The following is an 18780-nucleotide window of genomic DNA, read 5'->3' on the forward strand; positions in this document are numbered from 1 at the left end:
CACATCAGGTGGGATGGTCGCTAAAATTTCTTGAGGCACACCAGCTCATCAAGGATGCTAACCCAGTCTGGGGTTTCGCCTTGTGCACGATACACTTCTCGTAATAGTGACATACTTTCAATGAAGTTCTCTCGCGCAGAGCACACATTCACATCAGCATGACGTATAGCCATTCTTGTTTTCCACAAACTGTGGAGGCCCAGCAACATGAACATGTCGAACGGTGGCCCGTCATCGCTTTCAACTGTAAGGAACCGAATTCCATAGGGGTTTATGGGGAGTTCTTTTTTAAGAGTGCGCTGCAAGATGTCCCAGTGAAAGACAGCGTCCCAACACTCAATGAAGGCGTGTTCAATTGTTTCAGGCTTTTTACACAGCAGGCAATCGGTAGTCCAGGGTACGAATATTCCTTTCTGTTCTAGCCATACTTTAACGGGGAGGGTGTTCGTGTGTAGGTGGAAAAAGAAAGTTTTCGCAGCAGGTCTTACAGGCATCCTTTTGACTCGTTTCAGCACATCTTTTCCTGGGCATCCACAGTGAACACTCCTATACAGTGGGATAGGTAACATGCTGTCAACTAAATCTGCGTACAGTTTCTTTCTTCTCACTGAGCACAAATACTCCAGCGAAAAACGTGCGCAGAGTATTCTAAAAGCTGCAACGACTTCACGATAGTAACCAGTCGCTCTAGTGATAGCACTAGATGTGGACACAACAAATTCAGGCAGTTCTGTTGTCATTTTCGCCTGAATGACTGTACGTAGAAAAACATTTCTTTCATCTCGCAGGAAGATGAACCGCGATACGATCTGTCTAATGAACAAGTGTGAGAGCCCAAGGCCCCCATTTCGAACTGTGCGAAAAAGATTTGTTCGACTGGATCGCTCCCAAGTGGAGTTCCAGATGAAGATAGCAAACACTCGATGCATTTTTTGAACGTTTACACGGGACATGAACATTACTTGCAGTATGTACCAAACTTTGGCAATTAAAAATATATTGCAAGCTGAAGCACGTGCAAACACTGACAATCCCCGGCCCTGCCATCCTTTTATCTTTTCTTTCATTGATTCTATTTGTCCGGTCCACAACTGTGTCGAGTCCCGATAGTGCTCAAGGGGCACTCCTAGATACAGTGAAGGCACCGTAGTCCACTGCATACCGGCGAATTTCGTGGGTGTCGCGTCCCAGCTTCCATGCCATATCCCAACACTTTTTTCGAAGTTTATCTGGGCACCAGTGTACCTACAAAAGGATCTTGCAAGGCGGACAGCCTCGACCACGCTTTCCCTGTCTTCACAAAAGACGGCGACGTCATCTGCATAAGCTAGCATTTTAACTTCTGCGGCGTGCAGCCTAAAACCACGAATGTTTTCATCCCGTATGACTGCCATACAAAAGGGTTCGAGGTACAGGGCAAAAAGCAAAGGAGACAAGGGACAGCCTTGCCGTACAGACGAGCGGAGTGGCACCCGCGAACTAAGACACTTATTAACTATAAGCTGCGTGTAACAGTCTTCATAAGCCATTTTAACGCCATGTACAATGACACTCCCAGCATTACAGTACTGCAGTATAGCGAAAAGCACCTCATGTGACACCCGGTCGAACGCCTTCGCAAGGTCTAGCTGCAACATGGCCACCCGACCCCCAATGCCATCACAACATTCGAGCACATTCCTTGCAATGTGGGTGTTCGTAAAAATGGTGCGGCCTTTAATGCCACACGTCTGGTGTGGCCCTACAAGCTGCTGAATCACGCTTTGAAATCGTTGAGCCAGTACTTTCATAAATATTTTGTAATCTGTGTTGGTCAGACTTATCGGTCTGTATGAACCTACTGAAAGGAGTTTTTCCCGGTCATCGGTTTTCGGAATTAATACTATGTGTGAAGTCCGGAATGAGGGTGGTACTTTTTTAATTTCATACGCCTCTGAGAGTAGTCGGTGCAATATACACGCAAACTCCTGACTGAATGCCTTGTAAAAAGCGGCGCCTAGGCCGTCCGGCCCTGGCGATTTGCCTGATGGCAGTTCTTCTATCGCCCTTTCGATCTCGGACACAGCTATTGGTCTCTCAAGACTTTCTCTAACGTCGTCATCCAACCTTGGCATCTCGCTCATGAATTCACTCTCGAAGACCAGTCCAGAACGCGTCACATTGCCGAACAATTCGCGATAGTGCTCCACAAAAGCTTTCTCAATCGACGAAGCGTCTGACGTCACCTCGTTTTGAAAACGTATCTGTTGGATCTCATTTCTTGACGCGTGACGCTTTTCATCGCTCATTGCCCGTTTGTTTGGTATCTCACCCATCCATAGGCGTTCACTTCTAGCGCGTATAACTGCTGCTTTGTATCGCTCGGCGTCGATAACTTCAAGCTCGCGTCTTACTTTCTTTACGTTTTCAGCTAATAGATCGTGACCCGCATTTTGTGCGCTTGACAGATATTCTAGCTGTCTTTGCAGCTCTCTTTGTTTCTGTACTTTATCGTGCTGAAGGCTGCTTCCTCTTTCTATTGCAATGAACTTAACTTGAATCTTAAATTCCTCCCATGTGGCAGTAAAATATTCATCCTCATTTGTCATCAACTCTGTTATCTTTTCCTTAACTCTGCGCACAAATGGTTCATCATCAAGCAGCTTTTCGTTGAATTTCCACATGTTCCAGTTGAATCGTGTTCTTTTAAATTTTTCCCCAATCGAGAAGCTTACCAAGCTATGGTCCGTGAACGATTGCGGTGCGACGTTATAACTATTACAAAGGGTGATCAAGTCGTCAGAAACATACACTCTGTCCAGCCTTGCTCGGCTATTTCGCTGAATGTGCGTGTACTGCGGAATCATACCATCAGTGAGGGTTAGGCCAACATCTTCTAAGTTGTGGTCTTCAATTAGTCTGCTCAAAAGGAGAGCACTTTTATCGCGAACCCTTTCCCTTTTTAGTCGGTCTTCCGGAGAACACACACAGTTAAAATCACCAAGAAATATGACGAAGCGATCACATCTTAGATACTGCTCGATACATTCAAAAAACAAAAATCGATCATTCACATTGTTTGGCGCATAAACGCATATGAACCGCCACAAATCGTGAGAAAAAGAAAAATCTACAATAAGCAAGCGGCCAGTTTCAGAAACAGTTACACTTTCTTCAATAATAGGGACTTTTAGCGGTGCTACGGAAAGTACGGCATACGGTACGGTAAGTGCGTAATACCGTACCGGTCGAGGACTGCGCATGCGCGAACTTTACCGTACGGAATGACTTTCCGTACGGCATACTAGACGGTAAGGAGTCTGTAAGGCTTGGCTGGCACCGTGTGTCGCGAGCCGAGCTGCACCAAGCCAAAACAGTGAGAAGCTGATGTCGGCCACAGAGTCCACGTCTCGCGTGCTTTTTTTACTATGATAATACCAAGGCAAGAGGTTACTCTAAATCACCTTCTGCGGAGCGACGAAATGACAAGTAAACAGTGGCATAAAAAAAAAACCAGGTAGGTGGCGCCATCTAGTGATGCAGAGTTTACTTAGAGGGGACGCAGAGATTTTATTGCAGTAACTAACTATATTCTGCTTATCTGCTGGTGTAAAGTGTCAGCAGCGGTGCAAATTACAAGAAACAAGCCCTTTTTTATGTATTGATTAGATAAGAACACCTATGTAACAAAAGGTTTCACGTGTTGCAGGACGAAGTGACACAAGATGTCGCTACCGGCCTTGTGACTGGCGTTTAAGTTTGGCGTAGCCGGCATTCCTGTAAAAAATAATGCGCGTATGGACAAGGTAAAGCTTTCTAAAAGTATTTGTCAAAATGAATATTTCGCGCTCAGCGCATAATTATTGCATTCTGCAAAGCCCCAATGTTAGCCGCTATCATCATTACCACATTACCGTACGCATCGAGCGGCACAAGCAACTAAAACGTCTTCGGTCATCGCGGTATGTTAGTACGGAACGGTAATACCGTACCGTATACCGCACTTACTGTATCGTAATACGGCACTGCTAAAACTCTCTAATACCAGCACTCTTCCGTATTAACAACGCACATCCGCCTGATGTGCCATTCGCATGGCACACGCACACATTGTAATGCGCCGTGAAAGGCGTCACCATGCGATCGGTCTGCTCTTGGGTTTCGACCTTAGTTTCTTGTAAGGCAACTACATCGAGTTCCTTCTCCATACACAAGCGGCTAAGTTGATATTGCCTCCTTCGCGCTCCAAGGCCACGAACATTTAACGTGGCAACTCTCAGTGCTCTCTCTAGTTTCACCGCCATTTATCTGCAAAAGCAAGCCGATCGCACGGTGCCGCTGAAGAACACGCGATCCGGACACACTGTAGACAAATTTGCATGCATAACTTCTGCACTGAAAACCACTCGATCCACACGCGTACCTTTAGAGGGTACGCGAAGCCCGATTCCAAAAAGGACGCCATCTCTTCACGACGTTAGTCCGGGCGCCCCAGTAGGCGCCGGGTCCTACTTAGGCGGTTTTGCCGCCGGCCGTCTGTCCGGCGGGATGTTTGGCTTCAGGCGCACGGGCACACGACGACCCGCCTGCGCTTTTGGCGGCGGCTCGTCTTTGGCCCCGTTGTCAAGGTTGCCGTCCAGGTTGCCGTCCAGGTTTCCGGTCGAGTCCCTCGCTCTTTTCATAGCCGCATTGCTTGCACTCGATTCTTCGACGTCCATCAAGGGAGTTGCCGGTCCGTGCTCCGTGGCGGCCTCCTCGGCAGTGGCGGATTTTACGGCCGATTCTTCTTTGGCTCCTTCGTCGCATGCCCTTTGCACTGCATCTTTCGGGCCCGTAGGCAGCACATTTACCACCTTCGTGGATTTAGCAACCGGCACAGAAGGTGTTGCAACTCTGTCCGCCGGTGGTACTAGCACGCGGGAAGCCTCATCAACGTCAGCCTCGTCCATTAACAGGTCAGCCACGTCCTCTCGAAGCGCAGGTCCTGCGACGGATGCGTAAGTCTTAACACATTCCGTATCCTGGTGGCCGTAGCGACGGCATACTGCACATCTCGGGACGCGGCAGTCACGTCGGACATGTTCGGTGTTTCGGCACTTCAGGCAAAGGGGTGCTCTGCCCGGTACCACAACTAGGGTCTGCTCACCAGCTACACGAAGTTGATGGGGCAGGTCTTCTACGGTCATACCCGTCTTCAGTACCAGGGACACCGCCCGTGTCGACGATGCTTTGTCTTGAACTCCTTGAACACGCCACTTTTCATGGAAAACGTCCGTGACCTTTCCGAACGGTAACAGGGCTGTTCGTATATCCTCGTCCGACACGTTATGGAGCATCCAATGCAGCTTCAGCCGCACGGCCTGATTGGCTGGATCAACGACAATGCACCGATGTTCATTCACCTTGAGGTTCTTGGCGCTTGAAAGCTTTTTCACGCCTTCGTCACTCTTGAAAGTAACCGCCCAAACGTGGCTCATCTGATACGCCCCTAGGGCGATGACATCAGCAAGTAGGCCTAAGCTAGCCAACGCATCTCGGAAATGTTCCACACGATACGGCCTGGCACGCACATCCGCATGCAGAAAAACTGTATTTAAAACTATCCGACCTGTCGGCAATTGAGGCAGCAAAACTTGGTATTCCGGGTCTTCTGAGGCAAAACTCCTGGTACCGCGGCCCTGCTGGGCCGCTGAAGCCGCTCCTACGGAGCTCATGATCGGCACGTCCGCTCGCTAGCGCGGCAGAAAGCCGAATCACTGAACCACCAACGCGAAGTTGCTGACTACTAAACACCAGTTTGGATCGTTCCGCTTCATCGGACCGCTCTTTTCAAAAAGAAACTGCGTCGGCCGGGAATCGAACCCGGGCGACCCGCGTGGGAGGCGAGTATTCTACCACTGAACCACCGACGCGAAGTTGCTGACTACTAAACACCAGTTTGGATCGTTCCGCTTCATCGGACCGCTCTTTTCAAAAAGAAACTGCGTCGGCCGGGAATCGAACCCGGGCGACCCGCGTGGCAGGCGAGTATTCTACCACTGAACCACCGACGCGAAGTTGCTGACTACTAAACACCAGTTTGGATCGTTCCGCTTCATCGGACCGCTCTATTCAAAAAGAAACTGCGTCGGCCGGGAATCGAACCCGGGCCACCCGCGTGGCAGGCGAGTATTCTACCACTGAACCACCGACGCGAAGTAGCTGACTACTAAACACCAGTTTGGATCGTTCCGCTTCATCGGACCGCTCTTTTCAAAAAGAAACTGCGTCGGCCGGGAAACGAACCCGGGCGACCCGCGTGGGAGGCGAGTATTCTACCACTGAACCACCGTCGCGAAGTTGCTGACTACTAAACACCAGTTTGGATCGTTCCGCTTCATCGGACCGCTCTTTTCAAAAAGAAACTGCGTCGGCCGGGAAACGAACCCGCGCGACCCGCGTGGGAGGCGAGTATTCTACCACTGAACCACCGACGCGAAGTTGCTGACTGCTAAACACCAGTTTGGATCGTTCCGCTTCATCGGACCGCTCTTTTCAAAAAGAAACTGCGTCGGCCGGGAATCGAACCCGGGCGACCCGCGTGGGAGGCGAGTATTCTACCACTGAACCACCGACGCGAAGTTGCTGACTACTAAACACCAGTTTGGATCGTTCCGCTTCATCGGACCGCTCTTTTCAAAAAGAAACTGCGTCGGCCGGGAATCGAACCCGGGCGACCCGCGTGGGAGGCGAGTATTCTACCACTGAACCACCGACGCGAAGTTGCTGACTTTTAAACACCAGTTTGGATCGTTCCGCTTCATCGGACCGCTCTATTCAAAAAGAAACTGCGTCGGCCGGGAAACGAACCCGGGCGACCCGCGTGGGAGGCGAGTATTCTACCACTGAACCACCGACGCGAAGTAGCTGACTACTAAACACCAGTTTGGATCGTTCCGCTTCATCGGACCGCTCTTTTCAAAAAGAAACTGCGTCGGCCGGGAAACGAACCCGGGCGACCCGCGTGGGAGGCGAGTATTCTACCACTGAACCACCGTCGCGAAGTTGCTGACTACTAAACACCAGTTTGGATCGTTCCGCTTCATCGGACCACTCTTTTCAAAAAGAAACTGCGTCAGCCGGGAATCGAACCCGGGCGACCCGTGTGGGAGGCGAGTATTCTACCACTGAACCACCGACGCGAAGTTGCTGACTACTAAACACCAGTTTGGATCGTTCCGCTTCATCGGACCGCTCTTTTCAAAAAGAAACTGCGTCGGCCGGGAATCGAACCCGGGCCACCCGCGTGGCAGGCGAGTATTCTACCACTGAACCACCGACGCGAAGTTGCCGACTACTAAACACCAGTTTGGATCGTTCCGCTTCATCGGACCGCTCTTTTCAGAAAGACACTGCGTCGGCCGGGAATCGAACCCGGGCCACCCGCGTGGCAGGCGAGTATTCTACCACTGAACCACCGTCGCGAAGTTGCTGACTACTAAACACCAGTTTAGATCGTTCCGCTTCATCGGACCGCTCTTTTCAAAAAGAAACTGCGTCGGCCGGGAAACGAACCCGGGCGACCCGCGTGGGAGGCGAGTATTCTACCACTGAACCACCGACGCGAAGTTGCTGACTACTAAACACCAGTTTGGATCGTTCCGCTTCATCGGACCGCTCTTTTCAAAAAGAAACTGCGTCGGCCGGGAATCGAACCCGGGCGACCCGCGTGGGAGGCGAGTATTCTACCACTGAACCACCGACGCGAAGTTGCTGACTACTAAACACCAGTTTGGATCGTTCCGCTTCATCGGACCGCTCTTTTCAAAAAGAAACTGCGTCGGCCGGGAATCGAACCCAGGCCACCCGCGTGGCAGGCGAGTATTCTACCACTGAACCACCGACGCGAAGTTGCTGACTACTAAACACCAGTTTGGATCGTTCCGCTTCATCGGACCGCTCTATTCAAAAAGAAACTGCGTCGGCCGGGAAACGAACCCGGGCGACCCGCGTGGGAGGCGAGTATTCTACCACTGTACCACCGACGCGAAGTTGCTGACTACTAAATACCAGTTTGGATCGTTCCGCTTCATCGGACCGCTCTTTTAAAAAAGAAACTGCGTCGGCCGGGAATCGAACCCGGGCGACCCGCGTGGGAGGCGAGTATTGTACCACTGAACCACCGACGCGAAGTTGCTGACTACTAAACACCAGTTTGGATCGTTCCGCTTCATCGGACCGCTCTTTTCAAAAAGAAACTGCGTCGGCCGGGAATCGAACCCGGGCCACCCACGTGGCAGGCGAGTATTCTACCACTCAACCACCAACGCGAAGTTGCTGACTACTAAACACCAGTTTGGATCGTTCCGCTTCATCGGACCGCTCTTTTCAAAAAGAAACTGCGTCGGCCGGGAATCGAACCCGGGCCACCCGCGTGGCAGGCGAGTATTCTACCACTGAACCACTGACGCGAAGTAGCTGACTACTAAACACCAGTTTGGATCGTTCCGCTTCATCGGACCGCTCTTTTCTAAACACCAGTTTGGATCGTTCCGCTTCATCGGACCGCTCTTTTCAGAAAGAAACTGCGTCGGCCGGGAATCGAACCCGGGCGACCCGCGTGGGAGGCGAGTATTCTACCACTGAACCACCGACGCGAAGTTGCTGACTACTAAACACCAGTTTGGATCGTTCCGCTTCATCGGACCGCTCTTTTCAAAAAGAAACTGCGTCGGCCGGGAAACGAACCCGGGCCACCCGCGTGGCAGGCGAGTATTCTACCACTGAACCACCGACGCGAAGTAGCTGACTACTAAACACCAGTTTGGATCGTTCCGCTTCATCGGACCGCTCTTTTCAAAAAGAAACTGCGTCGGCCGGGAATCGAACCCGGGCGACCCGCGTGGGAGGCGAGTATTCTACCACTGAACCACCGACGCGAAGTTGCTGACTTCTAAACACCAGTTTGGATCGTTCCGCTTCATCGGACCGCTCTTTTCAAAAAGAAACTGCGTCGGCCGGGAATCGAACCCGGGCGACCCGCGTGGGAGGCGAGTATTCTACCACTGAACCACCGACGCGAAGTTGCTGACTTCTAAACACCAGTTTGGATCGTTCCGCTTCATCGGACCGCTCTATTCAAAAAGAAACTGCGTCGGCCGGGAAACGAACCCGGGCGACCCGCGTGGGAGGCGAGTATTCTACCACTGAACCACCGACGCGAAGTTGCTGACTTCTAAACACCAGTTTGGATCGTTCCGCTTCATCGGACCGCTCTTTTCAAAAAGAAACTGCGTCGGCCGGGAATCGAACCCGGGCCACCCGCGTGGCAGGCGAGTATTCTACCACTGAACCACCGACGCGAAGTTGCTGACTACTAAACACCAGTTTGGATCGTTCCGCTTCATCGGACCGCTCTTTTCAAAAAGAAACTGCGTCGGCCGGGAATCGAACCCGGGCCACCCGCGTGGCAGGCGAGTATTCTACCACTGAACCACCAACGCGAAGTTGCTGACTACTAAACACCAGTTTGGATCGTTCCGCTTCATCGGACCGCTCTTTTCAAAAAGAAACTGCGTCGGCCGGGAATCGAACCCGGGCGACCCGCGTGGCAGGCGAGTATTCTACCACTGAACCACCGACGCGAAGTTGCTGACTACGAAACACCAGTTTGGATCGTTCCGCTTCATCGGACCACTCTTTTCAAAAAGAAACTGCGTCAGCCGGGAATCGAACCCGGGCGACCCGTGTGGGAGGCGAGTATTCTACCACTGAACCACCGACGCGAAGTTGCTGACTACTAAACACCAGTTTGGATCGTTCCGCTTCATCGGACCGCTCTTTTCAAAAAGAAACTGCGTCGGCCGGGAATCGAACCCGGGCCACCCGCGTGGCAGGCGAGTATTCTACCACTGAACCACCGACGCGAAGTTGCCGACTACTAAACACCAGTTTGGATCGTTCCGCTTCATCGGACCGCTCTTTTCAGAAAGACACTGCGTCGGCCGGGAATCGAACCCGGGCCACCCGCGTGGCAGGCGAGTATTCTACCACTGAACCACCGTCGCGAAGTTGCTGACTACTAAACACCAGTTTGGATCGTTCCGCTTCATCGGACCGCTCTTTTCAAAAAGAAACTGCGTCGGCCGGGAAACGAACCCGGGCGACCCGCGTGGGAGGCGAGTATTCTACCACTGAACCACCGACGCGAAGTTGCTGACTACTAAACACCAGTTTGGATCGTTCCGCTTCATCGGACCGCTCTTTTCAAAAAGAAACTGCGTCGGCCGGGAATCGAACCCGGGCGACCCGCGTGGGAGGCGAGTATTCTACCACTGAACCACCGACGCGAAGTTGCTGACTACTAAACACCAGTTTGGATCGTTCCGCTTCATCGGACCGCTCTTTTCAGAAAGACACTGCGTCGGCCGGGAATCGAACCCAGGCCACCCGCGTGGCAGGCGAGTATTCTACCACTGAACCACCGTCGCGAAGTTGCTGACTACTAAACACCAGTTTGGATCGTTCCGCTTCATCGGACCGCTCTTTTCAAAAAGAAACTGCGTCGGCCGGGAAACGAACCCGGGCGACCCGCGTGGGAGGCGAGTATTCTACCACTGAACCACCGACGCGAAGTTGCTGACTACTAAACACCAGTTTGGATCGTTCCGCTTCATCGGACCGCTCTTTTCAAAAAGAAACTGCGTCGGCCGGGAATCGAACCCGGGCGACCCGCGTGGGAGGCGAGTATTCTACCACTGAACCACCGACGCGAAGTTGCTGACTACTAAACACCAGTTTGGATCGTTCCGCTTCATCGGACCGCTCTTTTCAAAAAGAAACTGCGTCGGCCGGGAATCGAACCCGGGCCACCCGCGTGGCAGGCGAGTATTCTACCACTGAACCACCGACGCTTTTTTTTTTTTTTTTTTTTTATTGCCGATTTCAACACGTCAGTTTACAAAATCAGTCCGCGCGAAGAACACAACACGTATGCTAAAAATACGTCACCCTCACTTGGGGTTACGTGATGAGATTAAAATTCACGCATGTGTAGCAAAGCTTCCATTCTTGGAAGCCACTCAGGCACTGGGTCTTGTATCTTGTATCCTTCAATAGCTCTGCTAACAGATTCACAAAAATACTGTCTTATCGGCCTGGCATCAATGTCTGCGTGGCTGACCGCCATCCTGGATCGCCAAATACTGTACAGGCCCAATATCATAATCATGTCAAAAGGAACCCCGTCTTCACTCTCGACGGGTAGAAATCTAATTCCGAAAGCATCAACCGGTAAGTCTTTTTTAATCGTGCGTTGGAGAATGTCCCAAAAGAAAAGGGCTTCCCAACAATCTAAGAAAACATGTTCGATAGTTTCCGGCTTCCGGCATATGAAACAATGATTTCCCCAAGGCACAAAGAAACCCTTCGCTTCCAAATACGTCTTGACTTCAAGAGTGTTCGTATGGAGCTTAAAGAAGAAACTTTTAACTCCGCCTGGTACAGTCATTCTTTTCACACGTTTTAGAACTGACTGCCATGGACCTGCACAGTACAACGACCTGTACAACGGTACCGGAAGAAAGACCTCACACAGGTCCTTATAAAGTTTCTTTCGCGACACCACTGACAAATATTCAAACGAAAATCGCACTTGCAAGACGCGACATGCCATGTACACCTCTTTACGGAAGCCAAAAATGCTCCCTTGCATACTCTCCGAACTAACAACCAAATTTGGCAAAACCCTGCCCAACCTAACCTGACACACAGTTCGCAAAAAGGGGTCATTCGTGTCACGAAAAAACATAAATCGGTTAACCAACTGGCGCAGATATAGATGGGCCAAACCTAGTCCTCCAGAGCGGACGCGGTGAAACAGATTGGTGCGTCGTGTCCGCTCCCAAGTGCTTCCCCACACAAAAACCGCAAATACACGGTGCAGCTTCTGCACATTGACGCGAGAACAATGAATTGCTTGCAAGACATACCACAGCTTGGTTACAAAAAAAAAGGTTACAAATTGTGGCACGCGCGAAAATAGACCAGCTGAAGCCTTTGAGCCTGTCGGCCTTCTCACGCATTTCAGCAACTTGGCATTTCCAATATGGCTCACTGTCGCGATAATTCTCCAGCGGCACTCCTAAATATTTTACTGGGGTTGCTGTCCAAGTCATGTTTGCGAAATTCGTTGGGGTTAAGGGCCAGTCGCCGTGCCAGAACCCCAAACACTTAGCCCAGTTCACAGCACTCCCGCTCACAGAACAAAAGTCTTTCACAATTTGAACCACAACACGAACGCTTTCGTAGTCAGCACAGAATACGGCAATGTCATCAGCATACGCGAGAATGCGGACCTCCGCCGCATGCAAACGAAAACCATGAACGCTGTTGCTTTCAATAACGCTCAAACAAAAAGGTTCAATATACAAACAAAAAAGCAATGGTGACAGGGGGCAACCCTGACGCACAGAGCGTTGCACTTGGATGCGCGCTCCCACCCCCTTATTTACTAACAACCGCGTCGTGCATCCTCTGTACGCCATGGCTACGCCTTGGCAGATGACTGATCCGACATTAACGTGCTCTAAAACAGAGAACAAGAGGTCATGCGGCACCCTGTCGAAGGCTTTCTCTAGATCGAGCTGGAGCATTGCGATGCTTTCATGCAAAGCGTCGCAACACTCGAGCACGGACCGGGCTGTGTGTATGTTGGTATATATGGTGCGACCTTTGATACCACAGGTCTGATGTGGTCCCACTAATTCTTGCATCACGGCTTGGAGTCTTTTAGCCAGAATTTTCATGAAGATCTTGTAGTCTACATTAGTCAGGGATATGGGTCGGTAAGCGGTAACCTGTCGCAGTCTAGCTTCATCTTCGCTTTTTGGTATTAAAATTGTATGGGATGTTAAAAATGAAGGAGGAAGCATATCCTTGTCATAAGCCTCATTAAACAGTGTAGCCAAAACCGGTGCTAAATCATCTTTGAATGCCTTATAAAGCGGTGCTACTAGCCCGTCTGGTCCTGGGGACTTTCCCGGGTTGAGGTCTTCTATGGCTTTCCGCACTTCTTCTGTTGAAATGGGCAGTTCTAGCCGCTCTTTCGTATCATCACTAAGCCGCGGCATTAAAGAGAGGAAACGGGTCTTGAAGTCTTCGGTTCTTACTTTGGTGTAACCAAAGAGCCCGCTGTAGTATTCATAAAAGGCCCTTTCTATATTTCCTTTGTCTACGAAGATTACACCGTTCCACTCTATTTTTGGTATGTCATTCTTGCGGGCGTGCCTTTTTTCCAAGCCGAAAGCACGTTTTGTGGGCATTTCGCCCGCTAACAGCCGCTGTGCCCTCGCCCTCACGATCGCTCCTCGATATCGCTCCGTATCTATTGCCTCTAGTTTCTGCTTGACGGTGCGCATTTCTTCGGTGCAAGTGCCTGGCTGCTTTCCTTCTTGCATTATCAAAAACTTTAGGTCATCTCTCAGCGTGTTTTCCTGCAGCCTTTGCTTTTGCTTTATAGCGCACGATCGCTCAATTGCCATCATTTTCATTGCCTGCTTAAATCTTTCCCACTTCGCTCCCAGAAGTTCGTTGTCCGCCATTGGCAGTTCGTGTATCGCCGACGTAACGCGATCCACGAAGATATCATCGTTTAGAAGCTTCTCATTAAGTTTCCAGTTTTCCCACACAAATTTGCTTTTCGTTCCTTTTCTTTTACCTACATGGAAGACAACAAGACAATGGTCACTGAACGGCACTGGTTGTACGCTGTATTCGCCGCAGTACGGTATCAGTTCAACAGATACGTACGCCCGATCCAGACGCGCGTGACTCGTTCCTTGGAAATGGGTAAACCGAACGCCAGAACCACATCCGAGACAATCACCAACATCCTCTAGATGACAGCGATCAATTATGTCACTTAAACAGGCAGTACTCGCATCTCGGTAGGGCGTCGCACTGGTTTTGTCTCGTGCCATGCTTACGCAGTTGAAATCGCCAAGTAAGACAAGCAGACGGTCTGTGTCACAATGGTTGCCGACTATCTCAAAAAGGTTTCGCCTCTCTTCCGTGTTAGTGTGTGCGTAGATACAGATAATACGCAATTCCAAACCAGCAAGTGTGATGTCACAGACAATCCATCGGCCGAAAACGCAAGTCACAACTCTTTCCACAATCGCTCCCAGAGACTGGCGAATCAACAGCATGCAACCTGCCGAGGTACCCACGGCATGAGACACGCAAACATCATACCGACTACTGAACCAGAGCACCATTCTGTCGGTCTGGTCTTGACTCTCGATTTTGGTCTCTTGTATCGCTACAATATCCAATTCCTGCTCAGTCACGAGTCTCAGCAGCTGATTTTGCCTCCTCCTGGATGAAAGACCCCTGACATTAAGCGTGGCTACTACGAGGTGTCTTTCAAATGCCGCCATCGTTAAGCAAGACCAGGCCGCCAGTACGGCGCTTACCTTCATGCACACAACGCTGCGCCGTGTAGTGCCGTCCCTCCATTATTAGGTCTTCGGGTTGTCGTCGCGAGGAAGCGACGACGATCGTAGCCCGCTGGTGACACGCTGCTTTTTCCCTTCGCCTACGCCCCACTGGCGTTCTAGGAGACGCAGTCGTTGCTCCTGGCTCATTGCACTGACATCGTCGTGGCGTCGTTTCGCAGCCGCAGGGTCAGACTCCATGGGTTCCTCGTTGCTTTTTTCAGAAGGGCGTGGAATATCTTGCGGTGAATTGGTATCCATGCTCGTGGTTGCCGACTTGGGGGTGCTGGGCGCTGACTCACGAGTCCCTGGCATGGCGCCTTCCTTTTCATCGCTCAGCGCTGCGGCCGTTGGGCTCTCGACCACTGGGTTGGAGGCAGCTTGCTCAGCTTCATCCTCGTCCATGTGCAGCTCACTATTATCGCCGAATGTTCCTCGAGTCGCGGCGCGGGCGTATGACTTCGTGCATTCAGCCTCTTGCTGACTACTAAACACCAGTTTGGATCGTTCCGCTTCATCGGACCGCTCTATTCAAAAAGAAACTGCGTCGGCCGGGAAACGAACCCGGGCGACCCGCGTGGGAGGCGAGTATTCTACCACTGTACCACCGACGCGAAGTTGCTGACTACTAAATACCAGTTTGGATCGTTCCGCTTCATCGGACCGCTCTTTTAAAAAAGAAACTGCGTCGGCCGGGAATCGAACCCGGGCGACCCGCGTGGGAGGCGAGTATTGTACCACTGAACCACCGACGCGAAGTTGCTGACTACTAAACACCAGTTTGGATCGTTCCGCTTCATCGGACCGCTCTTTTCAAAAAGAAACTGCGTCGGCCGGGAATCGAACCCGGGCCACCCACGTGGCAGGCGAGTATTCTACCACTGAACCACCAACGCGAAGTTGCTGACTACTAAACACCAGTTTGGATCGTTCCGCTTCATCGGACCGCTCTTTTCAAAAAGAAACTGCGTCGGCCGGGAATCGAACCCGGGCCACCCGCGTGGCAGGCGAGTATTCTACCACTGAACCACTGACGCGAAGTAGCTGACTACTAAACACCAGTTTGGATCGTTCCGCTTCATCGGACCGCTCTTTTCTAAACACCAGTTTGGATCGTTCCGCTTCATCGGACCGCTCTTTTCAGAAAGAAACTGCGTCGGCCGGGAATCGAACCCGGGCCACCCGCGTGGCAGGCGAGTATTCTACCACTGAACCACCGTCGCGAAGTTGCTGACTACTAAACACCAGTTTGGATCGTTCCGCTTCATCGGACCGCTCTTTTCAAAAAGAAACTGCGTCGGCCGGGAATCGAACCCGGGCCACCCACGTGGCAGGAGAGTATTCTACCACTGAACCACCAACGCTTTTTTTTTTTTTTTATTTAGTGCCGGTCTTCGACATTACTCAGACGATACAGTTATCACACACTTATGTATCACAAATTCCAACCATTGGAAGAAACACACAAAAAAAGAAACACCAACGGAAAGTGCCTAAGGATAGGAACCGCACAATTGAGCCGTCTGTCCATATTGGACTGGCGTTGTCAAACTAAAATTCCTTCATGGCTGTCAGGGGTTCTAGCCTTGACAGCCAATCCGGTACACATTCCTCTAGTTTCTGAATTTCAATAAATCGCGAGATACATTCTTTGAAATAAGCACGAGCTGGCCTAGCGTCAGGATCGCAATGGTACCCTGCCATACGGGCCCGCCATATACAGTGTAGAGCATTCAACATAACAAAGTCATAGGGAACCCCGTCGTCATCTTTAATGGCCAGATACCTGATACCTTGGGGGTCCACCGGTAGCTCTTTCTTCAGGGTTCGCTTTAAGACGTCCCAGAAGAAAACTGCCGCCCAGCAATGTAGGAAAACGTGATCTATATTTTCGGGCTTCTTGCATATCAAGCAGTGCGACCCCCAAGGTACGAGACAACCCCTTTCCTCCAGAAACGTTTTCACGGAGAGCGTTCCGGTGTGTAGCTTAAAGAAGAAGGTCTTTACCCCTGGTGGCACCTGCATATGTTTTACTCGTTTAAGTACGTCCTGTCCTGGCCCTCCACTGTATATGGATCTGTATAAGGGCACTGGGAACACTATGTCGCATACATCTCTATACAATATTTTCCTTTTCACTTCACAAAGATAATCATTTGTAAAACGAACAGAAAGGAAGTGTACACTGTCGACCACTTCCTTGAAATAACCACGCAGCGTTCCCGTCAAGCTTGCCGTGCTAACAACATGTGCCGGCAAAGCGTTACTCAACCTTAGCTGACATACGGTGCGCAGAAAAGGGTCGCGCACATCGCGAAAAAACAAAAAACGGTTTACAACTTGACGAACAAAAAGATGCGCCAGCCCCACACCCCCATCCTTCACTCTTCTGAACAAATTTGTTCGGCTGCACCGTTCCCATGTTGATCCCCAGATGAAAACCGCAAACACTCTGTGCAGCCTTTGCACATTTACTCTAGAACAATACAGTGTTTGCAGGACGTAATATAACTTAGTAATAAAAAACGCGTTGCAAACTGTCGCTCTTGCAAAAATGGACAGGTTATAACCTTTCCATTTATCTACTTTTTCTTTCAGTTCTTTGGTTTGGTTCCTCCAGTATTCGTCGCTGCTATTGTACCTGTCTAGGGGAACACCCAGATACCTTGTCGGAGTTCTCACCCAGTTCACGTTCGCGAAACAGTCGGGTGCAGAAAACCAGTCCCCGTGCCACAGCCCTAGCGATTTGCCCCAGTTCACTCTGCTACCCGTTACGGCACAGAAATGCTTAACTACAGATATTGTTTCCGTTACGCTCGGTTGGTCAGTGCAACACACTGCAATGTCATCTGCATATGCAAGCAACTTCACTTCTGTCGCTGCCAATCTGAAACCCCGTATTCCGTCATTTTCATTAATTGCTACACACATTGCTTCTACGTAGATAGCAAATAACAGCGGGCTGAGGGGGCAGCCTTGGCGCACTGAACGCATGACGTTAATGGGGGCCCCCAGAGACTTATTAACAATTAATCTTGTTGTGCAATTCTGGTACGCCAAGGCCACGCCCTCAGTGATGATGGAACCGACATTAACATGATCTAAGATGGCAAACAAAATAACGTGAGCAACACAATCGAACGCTTTCTCTAGGTCGAGCTGAAGAACTGCAACACCGCCACCGGTGACGTCACAGCACTCGAGCACACATCGCATCTTATGGATGTTTGAAAAAATAGATCGCCCTTTGATGCCACAAGTTTGATGGTCTGCGACTATTTCCCTGATGACGCCTTGAAGCCTGCTAGCTAAAACCTTCATAAATATTTTATAATCGACGTTTGTTAGTGAAATCGGTCGGTAGGATGACACGAATCTGAGTTTGTCTATTTGATCGCTCTTCGGTATTAGAATGGTGTGCGTTTTTCCGAAGGAAGGTGGTAACGATTTCTTCTCGTATGCATCATTAAATACGTGTGCTAGCAAAGGCGCCAGCTCTCTTTTAAACGCTTTATATAGACCTGCGCTGAGTCCATCAGGTCCCGGTGATTTACCCATGTTCAAATCGTCGATTGCCTTTTCGACCTCCCTCTCCATCATTTTTTCTTCTAATCGCTTTTTAACATCATCACTCAAACGTGGCATGCGATGCAGAAAACCTGCTTTAAAACCGTCAACATTCGCTTCCTGAAATGCAAAAAGCGACTGGTAGTGCTCAAAGAAGGCTTGACGAATGCTATTACTGTCGTCAACGACATTCCCATTCACTAAAATCTGGTCGACATGGTTTCTTCGTCCATACGCCTTCTCTAAACCGAGCGCCCTTTTCGTGGGCGTCTCCCCTGCCGCTAGTGCATCTGCTCGTGCTCGCACGATGGCACCTTGATAGCGTTCCTTGTCAAACAGTTCAAGTTTTTCTTTGACGTTTCGCACATCATCTTTGTACGCACCAGGCTCTTTGCACTCAAGCGTTAGCAGCTGCCCAAGCAGTGTTCTTAAACCCTTTTCTTTCATTTCCTTCTCGAATTTTTTACAACTGGATCTTTCTATAGCTTTCATTTTAATCTTTTGTTTAAAACTTTCCCACTTGTCGACGATTGTTCCCGCAGCATCACATTGAACTTCATTAACCGCATCCCGTACTACCTGTAAAAAGGGCTGGTCATTTAGTAACAAGGCATTCATTTTCCACATATCCCAGTTAAATACATGTCTCCTTTTCATTATACCTACGTTACATTTCACCAGGCAGTGATCTGAAAACGACACTGGTACTACACAATAACTGTGGCATCTTGGAATTGTATCCAATGAAATGTAAATTCGG

At 50.4% G+C, this 18780-nt stretch overlaps 1 protein-coding gene and 42 non-coding genes across 43 annotated transcripts; all 43 read right to left on the bottom strand.

Moving 5' to 3' along the window:
* Window positions 1-4487: 4487 nt before the first annotated feature.
* Window positions 4488-5726, bottom strand: LOC140217255 (uncharacterized). The gene has a single exon (XM_072287655.1). It carries the CDS (start codon window positions 5691-5693, stop codon window positions 4488-4490), a length of 1206 nt encoding a protein of 401 aa, XP_072143756.1. The 5' UTR covers window positions 5694-5726.
* Window positions 5727-5820: 94 nt separating this feature from the next.
* On the bottom strand, window positions 5821-5891 carry TRNAG-CCC (transfer RNA glycine (anticodon GCC)). Its single transcript has one exon. It is a non-coding gene; the product is annotated as a tRNA-Gly (tRNA).
* A 70-nt stretch (window positions 5892-5961) lies between these two features.
* TRNAG-GCC (transfer RNA glycine (anticodon GCC)) lies at window positions 5962-6032 on the bottom strand. Its single transcript has one exon. It is a non-coding gene; the product is annotated as a tRNA-Gly (tRNA).
* Window positions 6033-6102: 70 nt separating this feature from the next.
* On the bottom strand, window positions 6103-6173 carry TRNAG-GCC (transfer RNA glycine (anticodon GCC)). Its single transcript has one exon. It is a non-coding gene; the product is annotated as a tRNA-Gly (tRNA).
* A 70-nt stretch (window positions 6174-6243) lies between these two features.
* On the bottom strand, window positions 6244-6314 carry TRNAG-CCC (transfer RNA glycine (anticodon GCC)). Its single transcript has one exon. It is a non-coding gene; the product is annotated as a tRNA-Gly (tRNA).
* Window positions 6315-6384: 70 nt separating this feature from the next.
* On the bottom strand, window positions 6385-6455 carry TRNAG-CCC (transfer RNA glycine (anticodon CCC)). Its single transcript has one exon. It is a non-coding gene; the product is annotated as a tRNA-Gly (tRNA).
* Window positions 6456-6525: 70 nt separating this feature from the next.
* Window positions 6526-6596, bottom strand: TRNAG-CCC (transfer RNA glycine (anticodon CCC)). Its single transcript has one exon. It is a non-coding gene; the product is annotated as a tRNA-Gly (tRNA).
* A 70-nt stretch (window positions 6597-6666) lies between these two features.
* On the bottom strand, window positions 6667-6737 carry TRNAG-CCC (transfer RNA glycine (anticodon CCC)). The gene has a single exon. It is a non-coding gene; the product is annotated as a tRNA-Gly (tRNA).
* A 70-nt stretch (window positions 6738-6807) lies between these two features.
* Window positions 6808-6878, bottom strand: TRNAG-CCC (transfer RNA glycine (anticodon CCC)). Its single transcript has one exon. It is a non-coding gene; the product is annotated as a tRNA-Gly (tRNA).
* A 70-nt stretch (window positions 6879-6948) lies between these two features.
* Window positions 6949-7019, bottom strand: TRNAG-CCC (transfer RNA glycine (anticodon CCC)). Its single transcript has one exon. It is a non-coding gene; the product is annotated as a tRNA-Gly (tRNA).
* A 70-nt stretch (window positions 7020-7089) lies between these two features.
* On the bottom strand, window positions 7090-7160 carry TRNAG-CCC (transfer RNA glycine (anticodon CCC)). The gene has a single exon. It is a non-coding gene; the product is annotated as a tRNA-Gly (tRNA).
* A 70-nt stretch (window positions 7161-7230) lies between these two features.
* On the bottom strand, window positions 7231-7301 carry TRNAG-GCC (transfer RNA glycine (anticodon GCC)). Its single transcript has one exon. It is a non-coding gene; the product is annotated as a tRNA-Gly (tRNA).
* A 70-nt stretch (window positions 7302-7371) lies between these two features.
* TRNAG-GCC (transfer RNA glycine (anticodon GCC)) lies at window positions 7372-7442 on the bottom strand. Its single transcript has one exon. It is a non-coding gene; the product is annotated as a tRNA-Gly (tRNA).
* A 70-nt stretch (window positions 7443-7512) lies between these two features.
* On the bottom strand, window positions 7513-7583 carry TRNAG-CCC (transfer RNA glycine (anticodon CCC)). The gene has a single exon. It is a non-coding gene; the product is annotated as a tRNA-Gly (tRNA).
* Window positions 7584-7653: 70 nt separating this feature from the next.
* On the bottom strand, window positions 7654-7724 carry TRNAG-CCC (transfer RNA glycine (anticodon CCC)). The gene has a single exon. It is a non-coding gene; the product is annotated as a tRNA-Gly (tRNA).
* Window positions 7725-7794: 70 nt separating this feature from the next.
* TRNAG-GCC (transfer RNA glycine (anticodon GCC)) lies at window positions 7795-7865 on the bottom strand. Its single transcript has one exon. It is a non-coding gene; the product is annotated as a tRNA-Gly (tRNA).
* Window positions 7866-7935: 70 nt separating this feature from the next.
* TRNAG-CCC (transfer RNA glycine (anticodon CCC)) lies at window positions 7936-8006 on the bottom strand. The gene has a single exon. It is a non-coding gene; the product is annotated as a tRNA-Gly (tRNA).
* Window positions 8007-8076: 70 nt separating this feature from the next.
* Window positions 8077-8147, bottom strand: TRNAG-CCC (transfer RNA glycine (anticodon CCC)). The gene has a single exon. It is a non-coding gene; the product is annotated as a tRNA-Gly (tRNA).
* Window positions 8148-8217: 70 nt separating this feature from the next.
* Window positions 8218-8288, bottom strand: TRNAG-GCC (transfer RNA glycine (anticodon GCC)). Its single transcript has one exon. It is a non-coding gene; the product is annotated as a tRNA-Gly (tRNA).
* A 70-nt stretch (window positions 8289-8358) lies between these two features.
* TRNAG-GCC (transfer RNA glycine (anticodon GCC)) lies at window positions 8359-8429 on the bottom strand. Its single transcript has one exon. It is a non-coding gene; the product is annotated as a tRNA-Gly (tRNA).
* A 115-nt stretch (window positions 8430-8544) lies between these two features.
* Window positions 8545-8615, bottom strand: TRNAG-CCC (transfer RNA glycine (anticodon CCC)). The gene has a single exon. It is a non-coding gene; the product is annotated as a tRNA-Gly (tRNA).
* Window positions 8616-8685: 70 nt separating this feature from the next.
* Window positions 8686-8756, bottom strand: TRNAG-GCC (transfer RNA glycine (anticodon GCC)). Its single transcript has one exon. It is a non-coding gene; the product is annotated as a tRNA-Gly (tRNA).
* A 70-nt stretch (window positions 8757-8826) lies between these two features.
* On the bottom strand, window positions 8827-8897 carry TRNAG-CCC (transfer RNA glycine (anticodon CCC)). Its single transcript has one exon. It is a non-coding gene; the product is annotated as a tRNA-Gly (tRNA).
* A 70-nt stretch (window positions 8898-8967) lies between these two features.
* TRNAG-CCC (transfer RNA glycine (anticodon CCC)) lies at window positions 8968-9038 on the bottom strand. The gene has a single exon. It is a non-coding gene; the product is annotated as a tRNA-Gly (tRNA).
* A 70-nt stretch (window positions 9039-9108) lies between these two features.
* Window positions 9109-9179, bottom strand: TRNAG-CCC (transfer RNA glycine (anticodon CCC)). Its single transcript has one exon. It is a non-coding gene; the product is annotated as a tRNA-Gly (tRNA).
* Window positions 9180-9249: 70 nt separating this feature from the next.
* TRNAG-GCC (transfer RNA glycine (anticodon GCC)) lies at window positions 9250-9320 on the bottom strand. The gene has a single exon. It is a non-coding gene; the product is annotated as a tRNA-Gly (tRNA).
* Window positions 9321-9390: 70 nt separating this feature from the next.
* On the bottom strand, window positions 9391-9461 carry TRNAG-GCC (transfer RNA glycine (anticodon GCC)). The gene has a single exon. It is a non-coding gene; the product is annotated as a tRNA-Gly (tRNA).
* A 70-nt stretch (window positions 9462-9531) lies between these two features.
* On the bottom strand, window positions 9532-9602 carry TRNAG-GCC (transfer RNA glycine (anticodon GCC)). The gene has a single exon. It is a non-coding gene; the product is annotated as a tRNA-Gly (tRNA).
* Window positions 9603-9672: 70 nt separating this feature from the next.
* Window positions 9673-9743, bottom strand: TRNAG-CCC (transfer RNA glycine (anticodon CCC)). Its single transcript has one exon. It is a non-coding gene; the product is annotated as a tRNA-Gly (tRNA).
* Window positions 9744-9813: 70 nt separating this feature from the next.
* Window positions 9814-9884, bottom strand: TRNAG-GCC (transfer RNA glycine (anticodon GCC)). The gene has a single exon. It is a non-coding gene; the product is annotated as a tRNA-Gly (tRNA).
* A 70-nt stretch (window positions 9885-9954) lies between these two features.
* TRNAG-GCC (transfer RNA glycine (anticodon GCC)) lies at window positions 9955-10025 on the bottom strand. The gene has a single exon. It is a non-coding gene; the product is annotated as a tRNA-Gly (tRNA).
* Window positions 10026-10095: 70 nt separating this feature from the next.
* TRNAG-CCC (transfer RNA glycine (anticodon CCC)) lies at window positions 10096-10166 on the bottom strand. Its single transcript has one exon. It is a non-coding gene; the product is annotated as a tRNA-Gly (tRNA).
* A 70-nt stretch (window positions 10167-10236) lies between these two features.
* Window positions 10237-10307, bottom strand: TRNAG-CCC (transfer RNA glycine (anticodon CCC)). Its single transcript has one exon. It is a non-coding gene; the product is annotated as a tRNA-Gly (tRNA).
* A 70-nt stretch (window positions 10308-10377) lies between these two features.
* On the bottom strand, window positions 10378-10448 carry TRNAG-GCC (transfer RNA glycine (anticodon GCC)). Its single transcript has one exon. It is a non-coding gene; the product is annotated as a tRNA-Gly (tRNA).
* A 70-nt stretch (window positions 10449-10518) lies between these two features.
* On the bottom strand, window positions 10519-10589 carry TRNAG-CCC (transfer RNA glycine (anticodon CCC)). The gene has a single exon. It is a non-coding gene; the product is annotated as a tRNA-Gly (tRNA).
* Window positions 10590-10659: 70 nt separating this feature from the next.
* On the bottom strand, window positions 10660-10730 carry TRNAG-CCC (transfer RNA glycine (anticodon CCC)). Its single transcript has one exon. It is a non-coding gene; the product is annotated as a tRNA-Gly (tRNA).
* Window positions 10731-10800: 70 nt separating this feature from the next.
* TRNAG-GCC (transfer RNA glycine (anticodon GCC)) lies at window positions 10801-10871 on the bottom strand. The gene has a single exon. It is a non-coding gene; the product is annotated as a tRNA-Gly (tRNA).
* Window positions 10872-14996: 4125 nt separating this feature from the next.
* On the bottom strand, window positions 14997-15067 carry TRNAG-CCC (transfer RNA glycine (anticodon CCC)). The gene has a single exon. It is a non-coding gene; the product is annotated as a tRNA-Gly (tRNA).
* A 70-nt stretch (window positions 15068-15137) lies between these two features.
* On the bottom strand, window positions 15138-15208 carry TRNAG-CCC (transfer RNA glycine (anticodon CCC)). The gene has a single exon. It is a non-coding gene; the product is annotated as a tRNA-Gly (tRNA).
* Window positions 15209-15278: 70 nt separating this feature from the next.
* Window positions 15279-15349, bottom strand: TRNAG-GCC (transfer RNA glycine (anticodon GCC)). Its single transcript has one exon. It is a non-coding gene; the product is annotated as a tRNA-Gly (tRNA).
* A 70-nt stretch (window positions 15350-15419) lies between these two features.
* TRNAG-GCC (transfer RNA glycine (anticodon GCC)) lies at window positions 15420-15490 on the bottom strand. The gene has a single exon. It is a non-coding gene; the product is annotated as a tRNA-Gly (tRNA).
* A 115-nt stretch (window positions 15491-15605) lies between these two features.
* Window positions 15606-15676, bottom strand: TRNAG-GCC (transfer RNA glycine (anticodon GCC)). The gene has a single exon. It is a non-coding gene; the product is annotated as a tRNA-Gly (tRNA).
* Window positions 15677-15746: 70 nt separating this feature from the next.
* On the bottom strand, window positions 15747-15817 carry TRNAG-GCC (transfer RNA glycine (anticodon GCC)). The gene has a single exon. It is a non-coding gene; the product is annotated as a tRNA-Gly (tRNA).
* Between the last annotated feature and the right edge of the window lie 2963 nt (window positions 15818-18780).

This window comes from Dermacentor andersoni, chromosome 4 (genome assembly GCF_023375885.2).
Source record: "Dermacentor andersoni chromosome 4, qqDerAnde1_hic_scaffold, whole genome shotgun sequence".
Lineage (NCBI taxonomy): Eukaryota > Metazoa > Arthropoda > Arachnida > Ixodida > Ixodidae > Dermacentor > Dermacentor andersoni.